The sequence below is a fragment of the Capsella rubella genome, unplaced genomic scaffold, assembly GCF_000375325.1.
Source record: "Capsella rubella cultivar Monte Gargano unplaced genomic scaffold, Caprub1_0 scaffold_3, whole genome shotgun sequence".
NCBI classification, from domain to species: Eukaryota; Viridiplantae; Streptophyta; class Magnoliopsida; order Brassicales; family Brassicaceae; genus Capsella; species Capsella rubella.
The window spans coordinates 1,736,471-1,753,818 of record NW_006238921.1 but is presented as its reverse complement, the minus strand read 5'-3'; the positions used below and the strand labels follow the sequence as shown (position 1 = coordinate 1,753,818).

The following is a 17,348-nucleotide window of genomic DNA, read 5'->3' as shown; positions in this document are numbered from 1 at the left end:
GCGTTATCAACGGAGGCTTGAGCTTCACGGAATATGTATCGTCCATTTCGGATTCAAATCTGGCCAATCCCTATATAGAAGGTTACGGAAGCACGAGGATAATTATAAAAATAAAAATAAAAAAGGAGGATCGGATCGGAGGAGGGAGGTGAGAAAGTGGTGGGTGGTGGTCCTTTGAGAGCCTTGAAGGAATCAAAGAAGACATCTCACACTTGACCCCAATTATTATGCCACCTTCTCTCTCACGTCTCCATCCGTTTTCGTTGTCATCTCTTTTTTTTTTTTTCTTGAGGCTTTACTCTTCAAACGTGTCACCCTCTTTAATGGCAAAATCTGTCCTCTTTCATTTGTGTTTGTAATCCTTGAAACCCTCGAATTTTTTTAAAGCCGAAAAAAAGTTATCATATTCGTTATGAAATGTCGATAATATTTATCAACGCAAATCGTTTAGTGTCTAGCCATAAAATCGTACGTATTCGAACTCACTCACTCACATCACTTAAGATTTTCAATTGCTTTCCTTTTCTTTAGTCCAAAAAGACTAATATTTATACAATGGATGGTTCGTCGTTGGAGATTCATATTTTAGATTTTATTATATAACGGGATAAAAATCTTGATATCTATCGAAAATGCTTTAAATGGTTTGCACAAAAACGTAATTGAGACACCACTTGCAACCACAATTGGTTGCCTATATTGTGAGTTTCTTTTTTGTACCGACGTCCGTGTCCTTATTATCATGGACGTAACTTGGAGAACTCACAAGCTGATTTTCATAATTATTATTAATTTGGTTATATATTTCCCTAATGTTGTTTACTTTCATATATAGGTTATTACTCTAAATATCACATTCTTGTTTGGCATTCCGCGAATTATATTGTTTTTGCACTACAAAAAAACCAAGCCAAACCCAAAATTAAATGAGCTTATCAAATTCAACTCAGATATACTGTATATCGTAAGCTACATAATAAACGATTCACAAAGGAAATGTTAAACAAAGATACTAAAAATAGAAATATCACCCAAACAAAAAAATTACACTTCAAAAATGTGATTATAAAATGAAAGGAACGTCACTAATAAAATATTAAAGGATCGTCCACTATGATCTAATATGAAAGGAGTATATGTTTTTTCCTTTGTCGGCAAATATTTTATAATTATTGAATTAATGTATCTTTCAAAAAAAAAAAAACAGGTTTTGACGGCGTTTTGTAATTCTTATATTACCAATCAATCAAAAATCCTATTTTGTTTTCAGTTATGTGGCTTCTGTTGTTGATAATCGCGTGAATCATTTTTCTCAAAAACTCTACTTAAACTCATATCGATAGAACTTCAGAACTGTTCTCCAATGAGTTGAAATACGACGTTCAGATTTACTCAAGAAATTAACGAACCATTTAAACCAAAATAAACTGGGTTGGCTTTGGCCTAAATATAGTTCATCTTTTGTAATTAATGTACAAATTTAGCTATAGCAAAAGATAATACTGATCCATTTTTGTGAGGACAAAGTATGATATATGCACTCATTTTGTTTCACAAAGTTGGCTAAATGTAGGACACACGAAGTCATTTTAACTTATTATCATTATCATTTTTTTAATTGCAAAGAAGAAGAAAAACTGTTCGAGAAGAAACTTAAATTCAGATAAAGAGGCCTCACATGCGACGCACTTTGAGCTAAAAGAGTCGGACCGTAGGGTCGTCATGCACATGCCTTCTCGTCTATATTTATACCTTTTTATTTTGTATTCTATATTTTGGCATATAGCTTCTAAATATCAAAATTTAGTTTTTCTTTTCTTTCTTAAAATCTTAAATACAAATTTTTTGAAATTGTGTTAGGTGAATGAACAATTGGTTTTAATTATATCCGATGTACAACGGACGTAGAAATTAGCTAGATATACATTTACAAAACACAAAAAAAATACATGAGTTTTTGAAACTTTGAGACTGTTCTCTTTTGTTGTTCAAAGTTTTTTACTAACGGGTTGATTATATCTTTAATATACAAAGTTGTCACCAGCACATAAAAGTGGACTAAAGACAAATGGTTGGGTTTTTAAAAGTTAATTTCTGGAATTACGCTTCTAGTAATATTTGAAACACTACTTATAGTCTTATACTAATATTCAATTATTTCAAGGATTCCCAAATTTTCAAGAAAATATTTACAGCTCAAAAAACTTGCCAAACGACACAACAACAAAAGAAGAAGAAAACATAGTATTTTCGTCGATCAACTCGGGATGATTTTGACATTTTTTTTGTTTTTGTTTTCAGGGACAAACAAATCATTTAAAACAATAAGACATTCCAATGATAAATTAAAATCGCAAAAAAGAATTAAAATAGGGCACACCCAACGGCTTAAAGACTCGGCTATAAAGCTGAGCCGATCTTATCAGACGGCTGAAACTCGGACAGAATCTTTGATAGAGCTGTCATGGCTCGGACTTGCATTTCCAACGCCGCTATGTAATTCACTGTCTCATCCAACAGCTCCGGTAACGCAGTTCTCCGGCAACCCGGCACCAACCCTCCCAAAACCCTAACCCTATTTCCCACTGCCGACAACTTCCTCCTCCTCCCGCCACTTCCCCTGACTGCCGCAGCCAATTCCCACGCCGGTTTTGTGTTCCTTTGCCGCCGGCGCAGACTCGTCCCTACTCGGCTCACCAATATGGCTCGGCTCCACCGGGTTGCACCACGAGCCGTCGTGGCCAGCACTTTGTCGGCCGTGTCCCGGACTGTTGCGCTCCGCCGCGATCGCATAAGAGCGTCGTAGAGTTTCAAGGAATAGACCTTTTGAGACGACGTGGCTCTCCATCTCTGAGTTATAAGATGGCTCGCCGGGGATTCTGATGAGCTTCTCCGTGATCGACGGAGATCCTCCAACAGCTTCGGAGCGAATACTCTCTGCCCTCTCCGGCGAAGAGGGGTTGTTTCAGTTGTCGTCCCTTCTACCTCCGGTGACGTCGAAGGATTCGATCCATCAGTTACCTGTTCAGAAGACATTAACAAGAAATCTATAAAACAACGTAAGAAACGTTTTGATTTTTTTTTTTTTGTTTCTTGCTCTTTTGGAACAATGTGTCGCGATGGAGAGCTAACTCTTTCTTCTTATTATTATGATAAAATGATTTAGAGTTATTGGGAGTGGACATCATATCCTACTATATATATATAAACATTTTGCGATATAAAACTGGAGTTGGAGAAGCCATTCTTAATTAAATCATTTTTCTTTATTTATTTATCTTGTCTTTTTCGAATTGAATAACCCTATAATTTTAGATTTCTTTTTTCTTTTCTTTAATAATGTATACGTCCGAATTTTCATATTGGCCTATAATTTCGATTTCTTTTTTTTTTTCTTTAGTCATTTTAATGCATTTTTAGGTTGGAACAAAATTATCTTTTATATTTTCGACGTGGAACAAAAATATCTATGATCTTCTTCGTTGAGAGATATTTCAATAGATTTTTTTTTAACAGATATTTTACACACAAGAACTGAATTTGAAACTTTTTACATACCTATTTATGATGGTGAGCGATGTAAAATCGTGTAATATGACGTGGAATTATTTGTTTTTTTTTGCTGATCTTCGAAGTTGATGAAAAGAACAAAACTGGCGATGGAGGAGTTTGATGTAATATTAATAAAAATGTGGAGGGTAATGATTGGTCACAATATAACCAATAGATAGAACAAATAGCTATCAAACAAAATTTAACATAAAGAAACAAAAAAAAAAGGAAAAAAAACTAATACTATATATATATAGGAACCAAAAAAGAAAATAGGAAAAAGAGAAGATGCATGTGACGGTGTTTTATTACACGACCTTCACACCTTAAGCCGAGTGTTGTGGCTATCTATCATCCACAATCTTTTTTAGCTCACAATTTCTCTATTTTCTTTTCAAAATATATATTATTTTCAGTATTTGGTGTTTTGCGAAACATATAACATGTTCTTTATACTTTTCTTCTTTTTTTTTTAGAAGATTCATATAATAATTTGATTTTTTTTTCTTTTCGAAAAGCATGATATAGGGTTTTGGATTACACTTGTCAATCAGTTTTTACGTGGAAAAACAAGTCCTATTCATATAATAGATGGAATTCGTTTCCTTGAAGAACATTAATTAATATCGTCCATATATATCAAGAATTAATGACTAATCTTACAATTGTATCCATCAAAGATTCTTAATATATATAGCGAATGGGTTGGGAAAACTCTCAAATTCATAAAATGTTACGCATGTTTTTCATATTAATTTAGGTTGGTAAGAAAAACCAAAAAAAAACCAAAAAAGAAGACAAACTATTACAAAACAAAATACGTTTTCAAATGACAGATGTGTCGATTTTTTTTTTAACGTCGTGTCAATATAATATATTGAGCAGAATTTGTTTTTCACTGATTTTTTAATTATTATTTTTATCTATTCAAAAGGAATTTAATGATATTTTTGTTACAAAAAAAAAAGAATTTAATGATATTTTCTTTGTACAGTGCAATACGCTCGTTAGTTTTGTTAAAACTTCATGACGATCAAATTAACAAATATATTATTTACGAACAAACAAGGAGAAAAGTTGTAAGAAATTTGAACAAATTATAGTCTTAACGAGCTCTACATTGTTGTTAAAAATTTGTGCAAAAAACATCAACTATGTAACGTATGAGTCTACTAAATTAAGATGTTAAATAAATAATTAAAAAAATTAAGAAACAAAAGCATATAATTTTGCAGAGATAAACAAAGCAAAAAATGTAGGGTATTTAGCGATGAACGTGAGTCATGACAGAGAGATTTGCCTCCTTGCGTCAGACACGCTTTGATATCCTCCTCCTAATTTCTTTTTAATTTTCCTTTTTTATGTTTTGTTTATTATTATTCCCCAAATCAAATGATTAGTTGTTATCCTCTCTATTTGATTATTTTGTTATCCCAATTCATTAAACAATTATATTCATAATGATGATGACTAATGATTTCTTTGATGAAGAAAATATTGGTCTTCAACTTAAAACTATTTTTTTCTAGTTGATTAATTAAAGACAAATCTTTCTAAATTTTCTGTCAAAAACATTAATATATATGTCAAAAATCAAACTTATGAATTATTAATAAACGGAGCACGTAGCATGCGAAAACAGTGATAATAATATTTGATGTTTTAACTAGAGTACTAATTATATTTACACACACACTCACACAGAACGTCTTTCTTTTCGTAATTGTATCAGACTGGTTCAATTTCACTTTAACCATACAAAATTCCCAAATAAAAAGATAGTGCTATTTTGTCTAAAAAAAAAAAAGATAGTGCTATAAATGTTTTTTCTTGGAAGCAAAAATTGAAAATAAAGGCCCATGGCCCATGGCCATGATCAAGTTAGTTAGCTAGTTTCATTGGGCCCAAACTTTTAGCTAACGACCGGAATTTTTCTTACAAGTAGTAGTCAGTCATTAAAACCATATAATATAGTATAGCATGCAAAAGAAACGATGACGTCTTCTGGGGATATTGACGTCACCACGTCCTTTTTCCCATAAATGCGTTTTTTCCATTTTTCTTTACTTTTTTTTTTTTTTTTTGGGCAAGGGGTTTAGGAAGGGCTTTGACAGTTGACACCCCAAGTCTTCTTCGGAGAGACTGCAATTTCGTACGGTTTCTTGCCTATTAGGCTAAGCTTTAACCCTAAACTCCCAAATTTGGCTACTCAACATCTTCCTCTCTCCCGTCATGCTGAAGCTCTTCGCTTCCACTGCCTACGGTTCACATCACCTCACTCCGGCTATTCGGTCTAACCCGGTTAACAGTCTATTGTTCAAGTCACTGACACAGCTAACCGGATGGAACCGGAGTACCTACGAGTTGGGTCTTCGTGCTTTCTCCTCCGAGTCCGATTCCGACACGAAATCTTCTGCAGCGATTGTCTCAACTAAACCTTGCCTCGACGATTGTCTAACGGTTTGTTCAAATTTTATTCAAAGTTCACTCTTTTTTTTTTTCCCACTCCGACACATGAGGAATTTTATGATCATAGGGAATGTAGGATTTCAGAGCCTTAAACTTGCTGTTGCACTTCATCTGCTTTAATTTTTTTTCCATAGATCTAAGATCATAGAGAAATCTCTTCAATTGACAATGTGTCTTTATGGTTCTAGCGATTGGAAAGTTAAAGTTAGAACCTTTCTAGCATTGGTAAGGAAATTCGAAATTTTGAAGAACTTTAAAGTATTATATATGGACCGTTCCTTGTGTAACGGTCAGGCAAATATAGAACCTTTTAAAGCAATACCATTCCCATGCTTAATTGCAGGTTATAGCAATTGGTCGATTGTTTTCATTGAGCTTTCTGTTGCTTAATCGCAGGTTATAGCATTGCCATTACCCCACAAGCCTCTTATTCCTGGCTTTTACATGCCAATCTATGTCAAGGTATGCTACTTCAGCCTAACCTTTTTTGGCTGTCCATTAAATTATACTGCCTATGAATTTTGCTTTCTGCTTGCGTTTTTTCTGACCTGTATGAGCTTTTTCTTGTGTAGGATCCTGAAGTACTTGCAGCTTTACAAGAGAGCAGAAGACAACAATCCCCATATGCGGGGGCTTTCCTTTTGAAAGATGATGCATCAAGTGATTCATCTTCTAGCTCTGAAACAGAGAATATTCTAGAGAAGTTGAAAGGAAAAGAGCTGCTTAACAGGATTCATGAAGTTGGCACACTTGCTCAGGTACACGTTAACACTGTTTTTTTTTTTTTTTTTTTTTTTTCCCTTTTTTTTTTGTCTCTGTTGAAAGACATAACCATTGCCAATTTTACAGATTTCAAGTATCAAAGGTGAGCAAGTCATCCTTATTGGTCACAGACGACTTAGAATAACAGAGATGGTAAGTTAATAGAAATATTTCTTAGAAGTCCATGAAAAGTTTAAGATTTTAAAGTTCAGAAGCTGTGTGTATGACTTTCACATGTGTCATCTGCTTATCAAGTTATGTCTCTCTCAGTGTGAAAACCATGTACTTTGTCTTTGCACAGGTGACTGAAGATCCTCTAACCGTCAAAGTTGACCATTTAAAGGTGTGTTTTTCTTTTCAAGTATTTCCTTTAATGATACAAGCAGGGGAACAAGACATTGTTTTCTGTTCTTTCTAAATTCTGAAACCGATAACCCTTGTCACGTGTTTCTTTGTTATTTTGCAGGAGAAGCCATATGACAAGGACGATGATGTCATCAAGGCAACATACTTTGAAGTTATGTCGACACTTAGGGATGTCTTAAGCACAACTTCACTCTGGAGAGATCAAGTTCGGACCTATACCAAGGCATGTCCTCCTCGTCTTTGGCACTGCTTGCGAGTACAAACATGTCAAAATATCGGTATTTAAGTATCTTAGTAGATTTTTCTTTTTATAGCATATAGGTGACTTCAATTATCAAAAGTTAGCCGATTTTGGAGCTGGGATCTCAGGCGCTAACAAACATCAAAATCAGGGGGTTCTTGAAGAACTGGATGTAAGTATTAGTTATTAGTCTATTACTTTCACATTTTGATGCTGAGATTACCTCAAAGATAATGATATCCCATTCTTAGCCAGCTTCTTACATTGTTTTCTTTGATCAAGGTTCACAAACGTCTGGAGTTGACGCTAGAATTGGTGAAAAAAGAAGTGGAAATTAACAAGATTCAAGTACTTCATGCCTTCACTTTCCTGCATCTGTCCAGCGGACTCGTGCTACTAGTTCTTTGAGACTGAGAGTTCAATATATACTGATCTCATCTCCTTAAATTCGTGTTTAGGAATCAATAGCAAAAACTGTTGAAGAAAAATTTAGAGGCGAGAGACATCGTATCTTACTGAAGGAGCAGCTCAAGGCTATAAAAACGGTTTTCAGCTCGCCTCCTCAATTTATGTCTGCTCTTTTATTGGTTGATGACTGTTAAATGTACCAATGCAGGAGCTTGGCGTGGAGACAGACGCCAAATCTGCACTTTCTGGTTAGTACTGTACACTAATATTGCTGCCAGTGTGCCTAATTCTATAGTTTGACTTCCGAGAGCTGTGCGTCAATGAGTGTAAAACTACATACTGAAGCTAAGGTCTATTCTCTTTTGCAGAAAAGTTTAGGGGAAGGATTGACCCTATTAAAGATAAGATTCCAGAACATGTACTAAAAGTCATAGAAGAAGAGCTTAAAAAAATGCAGCTTTTAGAAGCCAGTTCAAGCGAGTACTATGTGACCTCTAATTACCTCGATTGGTTGACTGTGTTGCCTTGGGGAAATTCCAGGTTTGCCATTTGCTTCATGATTATGTCATGAGGAGAGTTATAACAACACTCGTAGTTGATTTCTTATGCATACACTCATATTATTATAATCATTCTAATTTGGTTTGCAGTGATGAGAATTTTGATGTTTCACGGGCAGAAAAGATTCTTGACGAGGATCATTACGGATTATCTGATGTAAAAGAAAGAATACTAGAGTTTATTGCTGTGGGAAGACTTAGAGGCACTTCACAGGGTCATATCTTTGCCTTTCTAATTCAATTTTCTTTGCTAAAACCTTTTTTTGGCTTCATCTATAAATTCTGAAGGTGAAAAATTTGTCAAATGTGGCAACAGGGAAGATCATTTGTCTCTCTGGCCCACCTGGAGTAGGTAAAACTAGCATTGGGCGTTCAATTGCACGTGCTCTTGACCGCAAGTTCTTCCGGTTCTCTGTTGGAGGACTATCCGATGTTGCTGAGATTAAGGTATACTACATGAAAAATCAAGCTCTTTAATCAAATCTGTTTATAATTCTAGTATAAATGATAATCAATAATCTTATACATTGTTTAGGGGCATCGTCGAACATATATTGGTGCCATGCCTGGAAAGATGGTGCAATGTCTAAAGAGTGTGGGAACAGAAAATCCTCTTGTTCTGATCGATGAGATTGATAAGGTAGCTTGTTTGTTAGTAGTCAATATGTATTAGCTTCGTTTCTTAGTGGCAGCATGAAATTTTTGCAATAACTGTCTATGGTTCCTTGGCAGCATGAAATTTTTGCAATAACTGTCTATGGTTCCTTGGCAGCTTGGAGTTAGGTGCCACAATGGCGACCCAGCCAGCGCCATGTTGGAGCTTTTGGATCCAGAGCAGAATGCAAATTTTCTAGACCACTATCTCGATGTTACTATTGACTTATCAAAGGTCTCCATTTATTTGATCTGTCATCTGTGTATTGGTTCCATAATAGGAACTAGGAAGTTTTTGTTTGGAACTTCGGTCTAATCAAGTTTATTGCAGGTTTTATTTGTATGTACAGCAAATGTGATAGATACGATTCCAGGTCCTCTGCTAGACAGAATGGAGGTGATTAGTCTTGCAGGGTATATTACTGAGGAGAAAGTGCAAATTGCTAGAGACTATTTGGAGAAAACGGCGCAGAGAGATTGTGGCATTAACCCTGAACAGGTCCTACTCACAACCATTGTTCCTCTGTTCCTCATTCTCCTGCCATTCTGATACTGTTTTCTATCTATATATTAATGTTTGAATGTGTTCATGTTATAAAATATCTTGCTCAAGTTGTTAGTACTCTTTACAGGTTGACGTGAGCGATGCAGCTCTTCTTTTCTTGATAGAAAAGTACTGCAGAGAAGCAGGAGTTAGAAATCTCCAGAAGCATATTGAGAAGATTTTTCGTAAGGTAAGTTTACAAGGTCACTGAACATTTCAAACTTCTTACTTGGACCCCCAGGTTCTAAAATGATTGCTTTTGTTGCAGATTGCTCTAAAGCTTGTGCGCAAAGGGGCATCCCTCGAAGTGCCTGAAAATTCTGATGATGTTACTGACGCTGAAGATAGTAAATCTTTGGCCAAGACTGATTTGGAATCCCCTGAGACCTCTGCAGAAGGACCCACTGTGTTGACAGATGAGTTGGCAACTGGGGATTCAACCGAACGAAAGACTGAGCAGAGCTTAGTGGTGGCTGAAACGGTTGAAAAGTTTATGATTGATGAATCAAACCTTGCAGATTATGTAGGCAAGCCAGTGTTCCACGCAGAGAAGATTTATGAACAGACACCCGTCGGGGTTGTAATGGGTCTAGCTTGGACATCCATGGGTGGCTCAACACTGTACATAGAGACAACCTCTGTAGAAGAAGGAGAAGGCAAAGGGGGACTTCATATAACGGGTCGGCTTGGGGTTGTGATGAAAGAAAGCGCAGAGATAGCTCACACGGTTGCCAGAAGAATAATGCTCGAGAAAGAAGCTGAGAACCAGTTCTTTGCGAAATCCAAGCTTCATTTACATGTTCCTGCAGGAGCCACACCAAAAGACGGTCCAAGCGCAGGCAGCACCATGATAACTTCCTTGCTATCACTTGCGATGAAAAAGCCTGTAAGGAAGGATCTTGCAATGACAGGAGAAGTCACTCTGACCGGTAGAATTCTTGCAGTTGGCGGAGTAAGTAGTAACACACACAACAATTCATTACTCTGTTTTAGTTTTTAGTAACAAAATGGTATAAGCTCAGTGGTGTAATACACAAAATCTCTAACTCTCTCTTTCTCAGGTGAAGGAGAAGACTATAGCCGCGAAACGGAGTGGAGTGAAGGTGATAATATTCCCGGAGGCTAACCGGAGAGATTATGATGAGCTGGCAGAAAACGTGAAAGAAAGGCTCGATGTTCATTTCGTCGATGAATATGACCAGATTTTCGAGCTAGCCTTTGGCTATGACCATTAGAACTACAAGTCTTTAGACTGGGTTTTACATATCTTCTGGTTAATATTTTTCAATTCTTTTTTTCTTTTTTCTTTTTTTTTTTTTTTTTAATATTTTTCTATTTATGTATGTATGTGGTTGGGTTACCACGTTTTCTTGTAAAATCCAACTCTACAGACTACAGGCTTCGGTTATTAGGATATATATTAAAATATTCTAATTTACTTAGAATATTGAGATGTCATACCATTCTATCCTATAATTTTTTTTTATTATGGATAAATACTTCTCCTATGTTAACCATAAATAAACCAAGCCTTTCTAAATATATCAGAAATATTTCAAAGGTGTATGTAAAATATTTGAATGAAATTAACAAAGAATAGAATGAGAAAGAGAAACTTTATAAAGATTTATTTAGGTAACGAAATTAAGAAAGTTGAATATGATACAAGAAAATTTAAACTCCAAAATCGTCAATTGTCCAAACTTTATATTCTCTATTTTCTTCTAATTTAGTTGTAATTCTTAAATTTTCGTCTCTCTTCTTTTAATTAATATCTGATGATTTTCCTTTCTACTCGAATGCAGTCTAGGAAACTCTTATCTTCCTTGAAGTTAGTACATATGCGTATGTTTTCTATAGTTCTATTTTTGTTCAACTAACCCAATTTATGCAAGAGCTTGGATTTGATTACTAGGATGATTAATCTTATTGTGGTAAGTTCGTAAGAGCTAGTATCTTTCATTTGAAGTAATCTTATCTCATGATCCTAAGATATTTAAAAACAATATTTCTCTGCAGTAAAAGATTAGGGAAAGAAATTGAGCTTAATAAGCTAAAAATCCCAAAACGTGTATTGCAAGTTATAGATGAAGAGCTTACGAAACTAGAAGTGTTTACGGGCCCGTAAAGACTTAACTATTGCCCGTAATTACCTTGACTGGTTGACCGTATTGCCCTGGGGTATTGCTCATGTCATTCAGTTCATATATTATGCTCATGTGCTTGATCAGGAAGTATCATGAAAATTATCAAGTAATTTGCTTTATTTTGTTTGCAGTGGTGAGAACTGTGATGTCATTAGTGCAGGAAAGATTCTTGATGAGGACCATTATATGGCTTATCTAATGTAAAAGAAAGAATAATACTGTAAAACACATTGCTGTTGAAAAACTTTAGAGGCACTTCTCAAGGTAAGATCATTTGTCTCACGGGTCCTCCCGGGGTTGGCAAGACTAGCATGGCGCGTTCTATTGCGCGTGCTCTTCACCATAACTTCTTCAAGTTCTCTGTTGGAGGGCTTATCTACTGCTGCTCACGTTAAGGTAATTTAATTATCTTTATAATTGCGTAATTAGTGTTGAATTAAAATTTCAATTTAAGAAGAAGATGTTAATCTCTTATCTCTTATATTAATACCTTTGTATATTTTTAGGGGATTCCTCGAACATTATACAACGGGACGCCAGGAAAGATTGTGCAATGTCTAAAAAGCGTGGGAACAGAGAATCCTGTTGTTCTGATCGATGAGATTGATAAGTTCATTACTATTTTGGAATGGTTTGTATCATTCAAGAATTATATGTTAGTAGTTGCAATGATTTGTGTTTACTGTTCCTTGGTTGATTAGCTTGGAAAACACCTCACTGGTGACACGGTCCATGCCTTGTTGGAGCTTCTTGATCTGAATGCAAATTTTATGGACAACTATCTCGACATTCCCATTGACCTATCAAAGGTTTTTTTTTTTTTTTCTTAAATAAGAATGTTCTCATCTTATTTGCAATTTATAACTGATAGAGTCTAATACAAGACGTTTTGGTTAAAGGTTTTCTTTGTATGCACAACAAATGTAATAGACATGATTCCTAGTCCTCTGTTAAACAGAATGGAAGTGATTACAATCGCAGGGTATCTCTTTGATGAGAAAATGTGTACCGCTAGAGACTATTTGGAGAAAACCGCAAGAAAAGATTGTGGCATTAAGTCTCACGAGGTCTTACTCACAAAACCATGCTTATAGCCTGAATATGATATATGGATAATGGTTTTGTTTATTTACTGTTACCAGGTTGATGTAAGCGATGGTGCTCTTCTCTCTGATAAATCGACCTTCACTGCTTCGCTTTAGTGTGGGTCTTTGGAAATCTTGAAAATATGACCCGACTTGAAACAGAGAGAAAAAAACAAAGTTTAATTTAAAGTATGTAGAAAAGGGTCCAATCAAGAGTTACATCTTTAGATTACTTTTGTTAATTTGGGGTATAGACTATCTTTTTAAGTTACTTTATATCGAAACCCATTAATAGCACAAAATCTGATGATGAGACAAAAGCCCCCACGCCATCTTAAAACCAATCAATTCCAAAATCTCCATCTTCTTTTGGTAGTTGCAATTATTTAATCCGTTTTGAACGTACATATCACACACGACTGCGTAGAATACTGAATTAACGTATGCTTACTTTTGACCTCCATAAATAGTTTTTAAACTAGGTAACGTTTCCCCAAAACTTATTGAAATATAACTTAGAAAAAAACAGTTCTAGTTAATAAATTTTTCTGTTAGAGAAATACATGATTATCCGTCGCTCACATGTTTTCGCGTATTAGCTAGATCACGTACGTACTCAACAATAATTTTTTCACATTGCTTATCGTTAATATATCCTTTTATCTTACGTCGCTCGCTTATCATTGTATAAATTTTTGTAGGTATGATATCAACAAATCCAACAAAAAAGGAAACTTTATATGAGAAAATGAGTCATGAAAGCATTTTGAGCTCTATAGGAAGGATAGATGTAGATATCACGATATATCTTGTGGTACGGTAGAGAATCTAGAGATGCATGAATCATAACCACGGCTAATAATTAAAGAAAACAAAAAAGAACCTATAACATGAAACGAAAAGAGTCATGACTATATATTATTTAATATTCCGTAAATGGAAAGGTATAAGAAAAAGGCAATATAGACCGTACCCTACAAATATTTCAGGCGCACACATTGCTCTCTATGCTTGCCTCATCAATATAAAATTGTTTAAAAGAGAAGAGACAATCACGTGTGAATTTGAGTGTGAGTGTGTGTGTGTGAGTATTATAAACTTGTACCAACCCCATCAAAGTGTGTGAAATGCCTAACAAAGCCAAAAGATGTGACAGGCTGACGTTGATGGTGGAGTCTGATCTTTCGACTCCAATGAGTGGATAACCAATCAAACATGTGTATTCGATAAAATACCATCGGGTGGATCCTAAACTTCAGTTGGAACTAGAGAAGTACATACTTATTTTGTAATTTTATACTCTTTTTACCTACAATTTGGGCTGAAAATTAATATATATCTTTGATGATCAAAATGCATTTATAAATTATAACTGTCTTTGTTTTTCTTTTTCTTCTCAAGTGTAAATAGTTAAACCATTACAAGATCTCAAGTGGTTTTGTTTGATTTTTACTAGCTTTCTTGATACATACACAACGTATTGGTACGTGTTTACCTGAATCACATTACAGATTTTCTGATGTCATCTATCCAACAAAGCGAATATTTATAAAAGGTGATTTTGGATTAGATTTTACAAATCACATTAATCAAATCTACAATGATTACATGGTCTCTTGTAGTGATAAAGTATACAAAAGAAAAATTACACAAAGTTGGAAATCAAAGTAATGCACGCGTGGTGACGGCTTGGCTTATAACAATATACTTTTCTTGACTTCTTTCTAAATTTTCTTTGAAGATTAAGATCCAATATGTAAGTTTTAACATAATAAAATAATTAAATAGTATATGTTTATTTCTTTCTTAAAAAAATAATATGATTCAACTGGGGTTAATATATATATTAAGGGTTTCGGATAAGCCGCATGGGCAAATATGGATTACCACATCTATTTTTTAATTATTTTCCAATAAAGAATCTAATACCATAGTTTTAAAAAAGTATATAAAAAATAATACCGTAATTATGTAAATATCTTTCGTTAACCAATTTATAATGGGCCTTAATTGCACCTAAATACAAAACCCTAACAGATCTAGCTTTAAGAAGAACAAATCATAGTTAAACGAAAAAACGTGATATAAATATTCTCTTAGCGAGGCAAATCTGAATACGCTGTGACAAAAGGAAACCTAAAACAACGAAAAAGAAATAGAGAGAGCGAGAGAGAGAGAGAAGTCGTCTTTGATAATTTCTGATGAAGAGATCACGAGAAGAAGAATCATCTCCACCACGATGTGGCAACAATAACAATCACAGACTTGTTGTTGATGATGAGGTCACTCCTTTTCTCACTTGTCTCCTTGTTTTATCTGCATATATCGTAGTACTCTGTTTCTACTTTGCTCTATCCTCCTCTGTTCACGCTTGTGTTTGTGTGTTGTCGTCTCCTACTCTCTTCTTCGTTCTTTTTTTCATCCTCTGTTTTTGTTTTTTGTTAACTCTATTTCAGATAGTTCTAAGCCTTAGGGTTTAAGGTATTTTTGAGTTGTTAGATAGGTTTCTCTTGATATCTAATTTAAGATTCGTTCACAAAAGAAAAAGAAAGAAAACGTTTTCTTTCTTCGTCATCTTCTTTTCAACTTAGGGTTTGTTAGGTATCTTGGAATATGCGTTGTCTTACTTTTATGTATATTTTCTTTTGCAGGTTCCACGTCTAAACTTGCCTCTAACAAAAACTCCGCAACTTATCAGGCTGATTGAAGAGCTCCTCCAAAGGGGTCCTCCTCCAACTCCTAAGAGTACTCCTGCAGAGAGACTAAAAGCTTTGAATTTCCCAATCGCCAAGATCACCATTGGCCAATGGGCCTACCGTGCAATCAACCCTGACGATATTGTGGCGAAAATATATTTTGCAAAGAAGAAACTTTTATGGGAGTTTCTCGACCCTGGAAAACCAGAGACTTGCACGCCCAGGCTCAAGAGCAAGATCGAGATCCACTGGGATGATGTCTCTTCTTTTCAAGAGAGCATTAATATACGTGATGACACTGGAATCCTCAAAATCGAGGTACTAGTAATCATCATCATCTTTGCACGTACGTTCATTAATAATGATCTTTGAGATGTTTATTTATTATGTACACAGTTGAAGAAACGGCCAACATTCTTCATAGAGACTGACCCACAGGCAGGAAAACACACGCAATGGAAACAAATAGAAGATTTCACCCTAGGTCATCAGGCTTCTACTTTCAGGTTTCCTGCTCTCTAATTAATTAAATTGGATCCTTTTATTTTTGAAAGTGATTCTTCAGTGCCTTACATTTGTATATGACAGGAGACATACACTTCATTTTCATGCCGGCGTTCTGCAAAAGAACTTGGAGAAGCTTTTGGCCGATAGCTTCTGGTCCAAACTCCATCAAGTCCGTTTCCCCGTGCAACAAGGTATTCACTTCGACATTGACTATGGAAGCAACTGCGCCACCACAATCAACTCATCTCGCTACATCTTGAGCCAGACACCTCTCCCTAATGTCAGCAGTGGCCTTGTCCATCACCATCCTCAAGGTACTTTACCTTGGACCTTACGCTAAATCATTCTATTGTCTGAGTCAGGATTAAAGAATTAAAGAGAAAAACCGTTACTTTGATAGGAATTGGTCGCGTGGGAGTGGGAGAAGGAAACTTTAACGTGGCACCTCAGTTGTGGGCTAACTCATATCGTCAAGCCAATAGTTGGAACAACACTGGGAATGTGTTGTTTGGGACGCAAGCCATCCCACCTCTGCCTCAGTTGGTCAACGTTAACGAGAGTTACAGGCAAAGTCATTTCACCAGTTCAGGTAATCTGATGATCCAAGACGAGAGCGGAGCAATGCAAAACACAAGGGGGATACTTGGGAATCAAGCATATGCATTACCTCAGCAGACACAAACTAACTTGATGATGCCTCAACACATGAACGTGAGCCCAATGTATCCTCTGGTTGGACCGTATCTAGCAAACACATTGCTTCAAGAAGAGGAGAGACAGCGCATGGAACACACACGTCTTGGTGGAAACTTTCAGATCAAAGATTACCAGGAAACAAGCAGTAACGATTGGTCATTTCTTCCTTATATGGACATGAAAGATGATTCCAACGATAAAGATAGTTAGGAACTTATTAATGGTTCCGTATACTGTTGAAGTGTTAGCTTTCTCTTGAGTCTTGTTGTAGATAAGTCAAGAACTCGGTTTTGTACGAACTTTAATTTAAAAGGGAATTTAAAACTTAGATAAGCTTCTCTTTCGAAAACGTCATCAATCTTAAAGTTTATCACTCTGGTTCAAATTTTCAGTTCTCCTATTTTGTTTATTTTGTAATTAGGCTGGTTCAAGTTGCTTCTCTTCCATAGCTTGAGATTGATGATTTCTCTTTCCACCATAGTGCCTTACGAAGTGGCAACTCCAATCAAACCAGCCCCGATTCCCGAGAGTTTTGATGCTACTCGAAGGGGCATTCAAGAATCTAGGCTACTTTGGTCCTGTCTCCATCACTGCCTATGGTGACCAATCACAAACCCCTGATCATCTCCTGCGAGGGCTCTCTTCCACTGGAATCGCTGTT

The 17,348-nt window shown here is 35.6% G+C and overlaps 4 protein-coding genes across 5 annotated transcripts; 3 read left to right on the top strand and 1 right to left on the bottom strand.

Moving 5' to 3' along the window:
* Nucleotides 1-2,154: 2,154 nt before the first annotated feature.
* On the bottom strand, nt 2,155-3,153 carry LOC17890844 (transcription factor bHLH150). The gene has a single exon (XM_006296675.2). It carries the CDS (start codon nt 3,034-3,036, stop codon nt 2,401-2,403), a length of 636 nt encoding a protein of 211 aa, XP_006296737.1. The 5' UTR covers nt 3,037-3,153; the 3' UTR covers nt 2,155-2,400.
* Nucleotides 3,154-5,781: 2,628 nt separating this feature from the next.
* On the top strand, nt 5,782-10,850 carry LOC17893855 (lon protease homolog 4, chloroplastic/mitochondrial). 2 transcript variants are annotated; one of them, XM_023786397.1, is made up of 19 exons: nt 5,782-6,012; nt 6,418-6,483; nt 6,594-6,779; nt 6,871-6,936; nt 7,085-7,126; nt 7,250-7,372; nt 7,464-7,562; nt 7,673-7,738; nt 7,849-7,935; nt 8,007-8,046; nt 8,167-8,338; nt 8,449-8,573; nt 8,675-8,805; nt 8,894-8,998; nt 9,131-9,247; nt 9,344-9,511; nt 9,645-9,746; nt 9,825-10,508; nt 10,618-10,850. In XM_023786397.1, exons 1-19 carry the CDS (start codon nt 5,785-5,787, stop codon nt 10,789-10,791), a joined length of 2,781 nt encoding a protein of 926 aa, XP_023642165.1. In that variant the 5' UTR covers nt 5,782-5,784; the 3' UTR covers nt 10,792-10,850. The 2 variants fall into 2 exon arrangements, with proteins under 2 accessions (XP_023642165.1, XP_006296924.1); XM_006296862.2 differs by having other exon boundaries at nt 5,785-6,012; nt 7,250-7,405.
* A 622-nt stretch (nt 10,851-11,472) lies between these two features.
* Nucleotides 11,473-12,098, top strand: LOC111831402 (lon protease homolog 1, mitochondrial). The gene is given in 6 exon segments (XM_023785470.1): nt 11,473-11,498; nt 11,576-11,672; nt 11,674-11,756; nt 11,835-11,886; nt 11,889-11,903; nt 11,973-12,098. Coding segments are annotated over 6 exon segments (399 nt in total).
* A 3,410-nt stretch (nt 12,099-15,508) lies between these two features.
* LOC17893494 lies at nt 15,509-16,897 on the top strand (the record flags this gene model as incomplete). Its single annotated transcript, XM_023785469.1, has 4 exons — nt 15,509-15,802; nt 15,881-15,990; nt 16,073-16,305; nt 16,392-16,897. Coding segments are annotated over 4 exons (1,143 nt in total), but the record flags the coding sequence as incomplete, so codon positions are not given.
* Nucleotides 16,898-17,348: the final 451 nt, after the last annotated feature.

What these genes read in the sequence shown, in the direction of transcription:
- LOC17890844 (XM_006296675.2), bottom strand. Translation starts at nt 3,036, where the DNA reads ATGTCTTCTGAACAGGTAACTGATGGATCGAATCCTTCGACGTCACCG.
- LOC17893855 (XM_006296862.2), top strand. Translation starts at nt 5,785, where the DNA reads ATGCTGAAGCTCTTCGCTTCCACTGCCTACGGTTCACATCACCTCACT. An exon ending in TCAAAGTTGACCATTTAAAG is followed by an intron (nt 7,127 to 7,249) that starts GTGTGTTTTTCT and finishes GTTATTTTGCAG; the next exon opens with GAGAAGCCATATGACAAGGA. An exon ending in CGCCAAATCTGCACTTTCTG is followed by an intron (nt 8,047 to 8,166) that starts GTTAGTACTGTA and finishes TCTCTTTTGCAG; the next exon opens with AAAAGTTTAGGGGAAGGATT.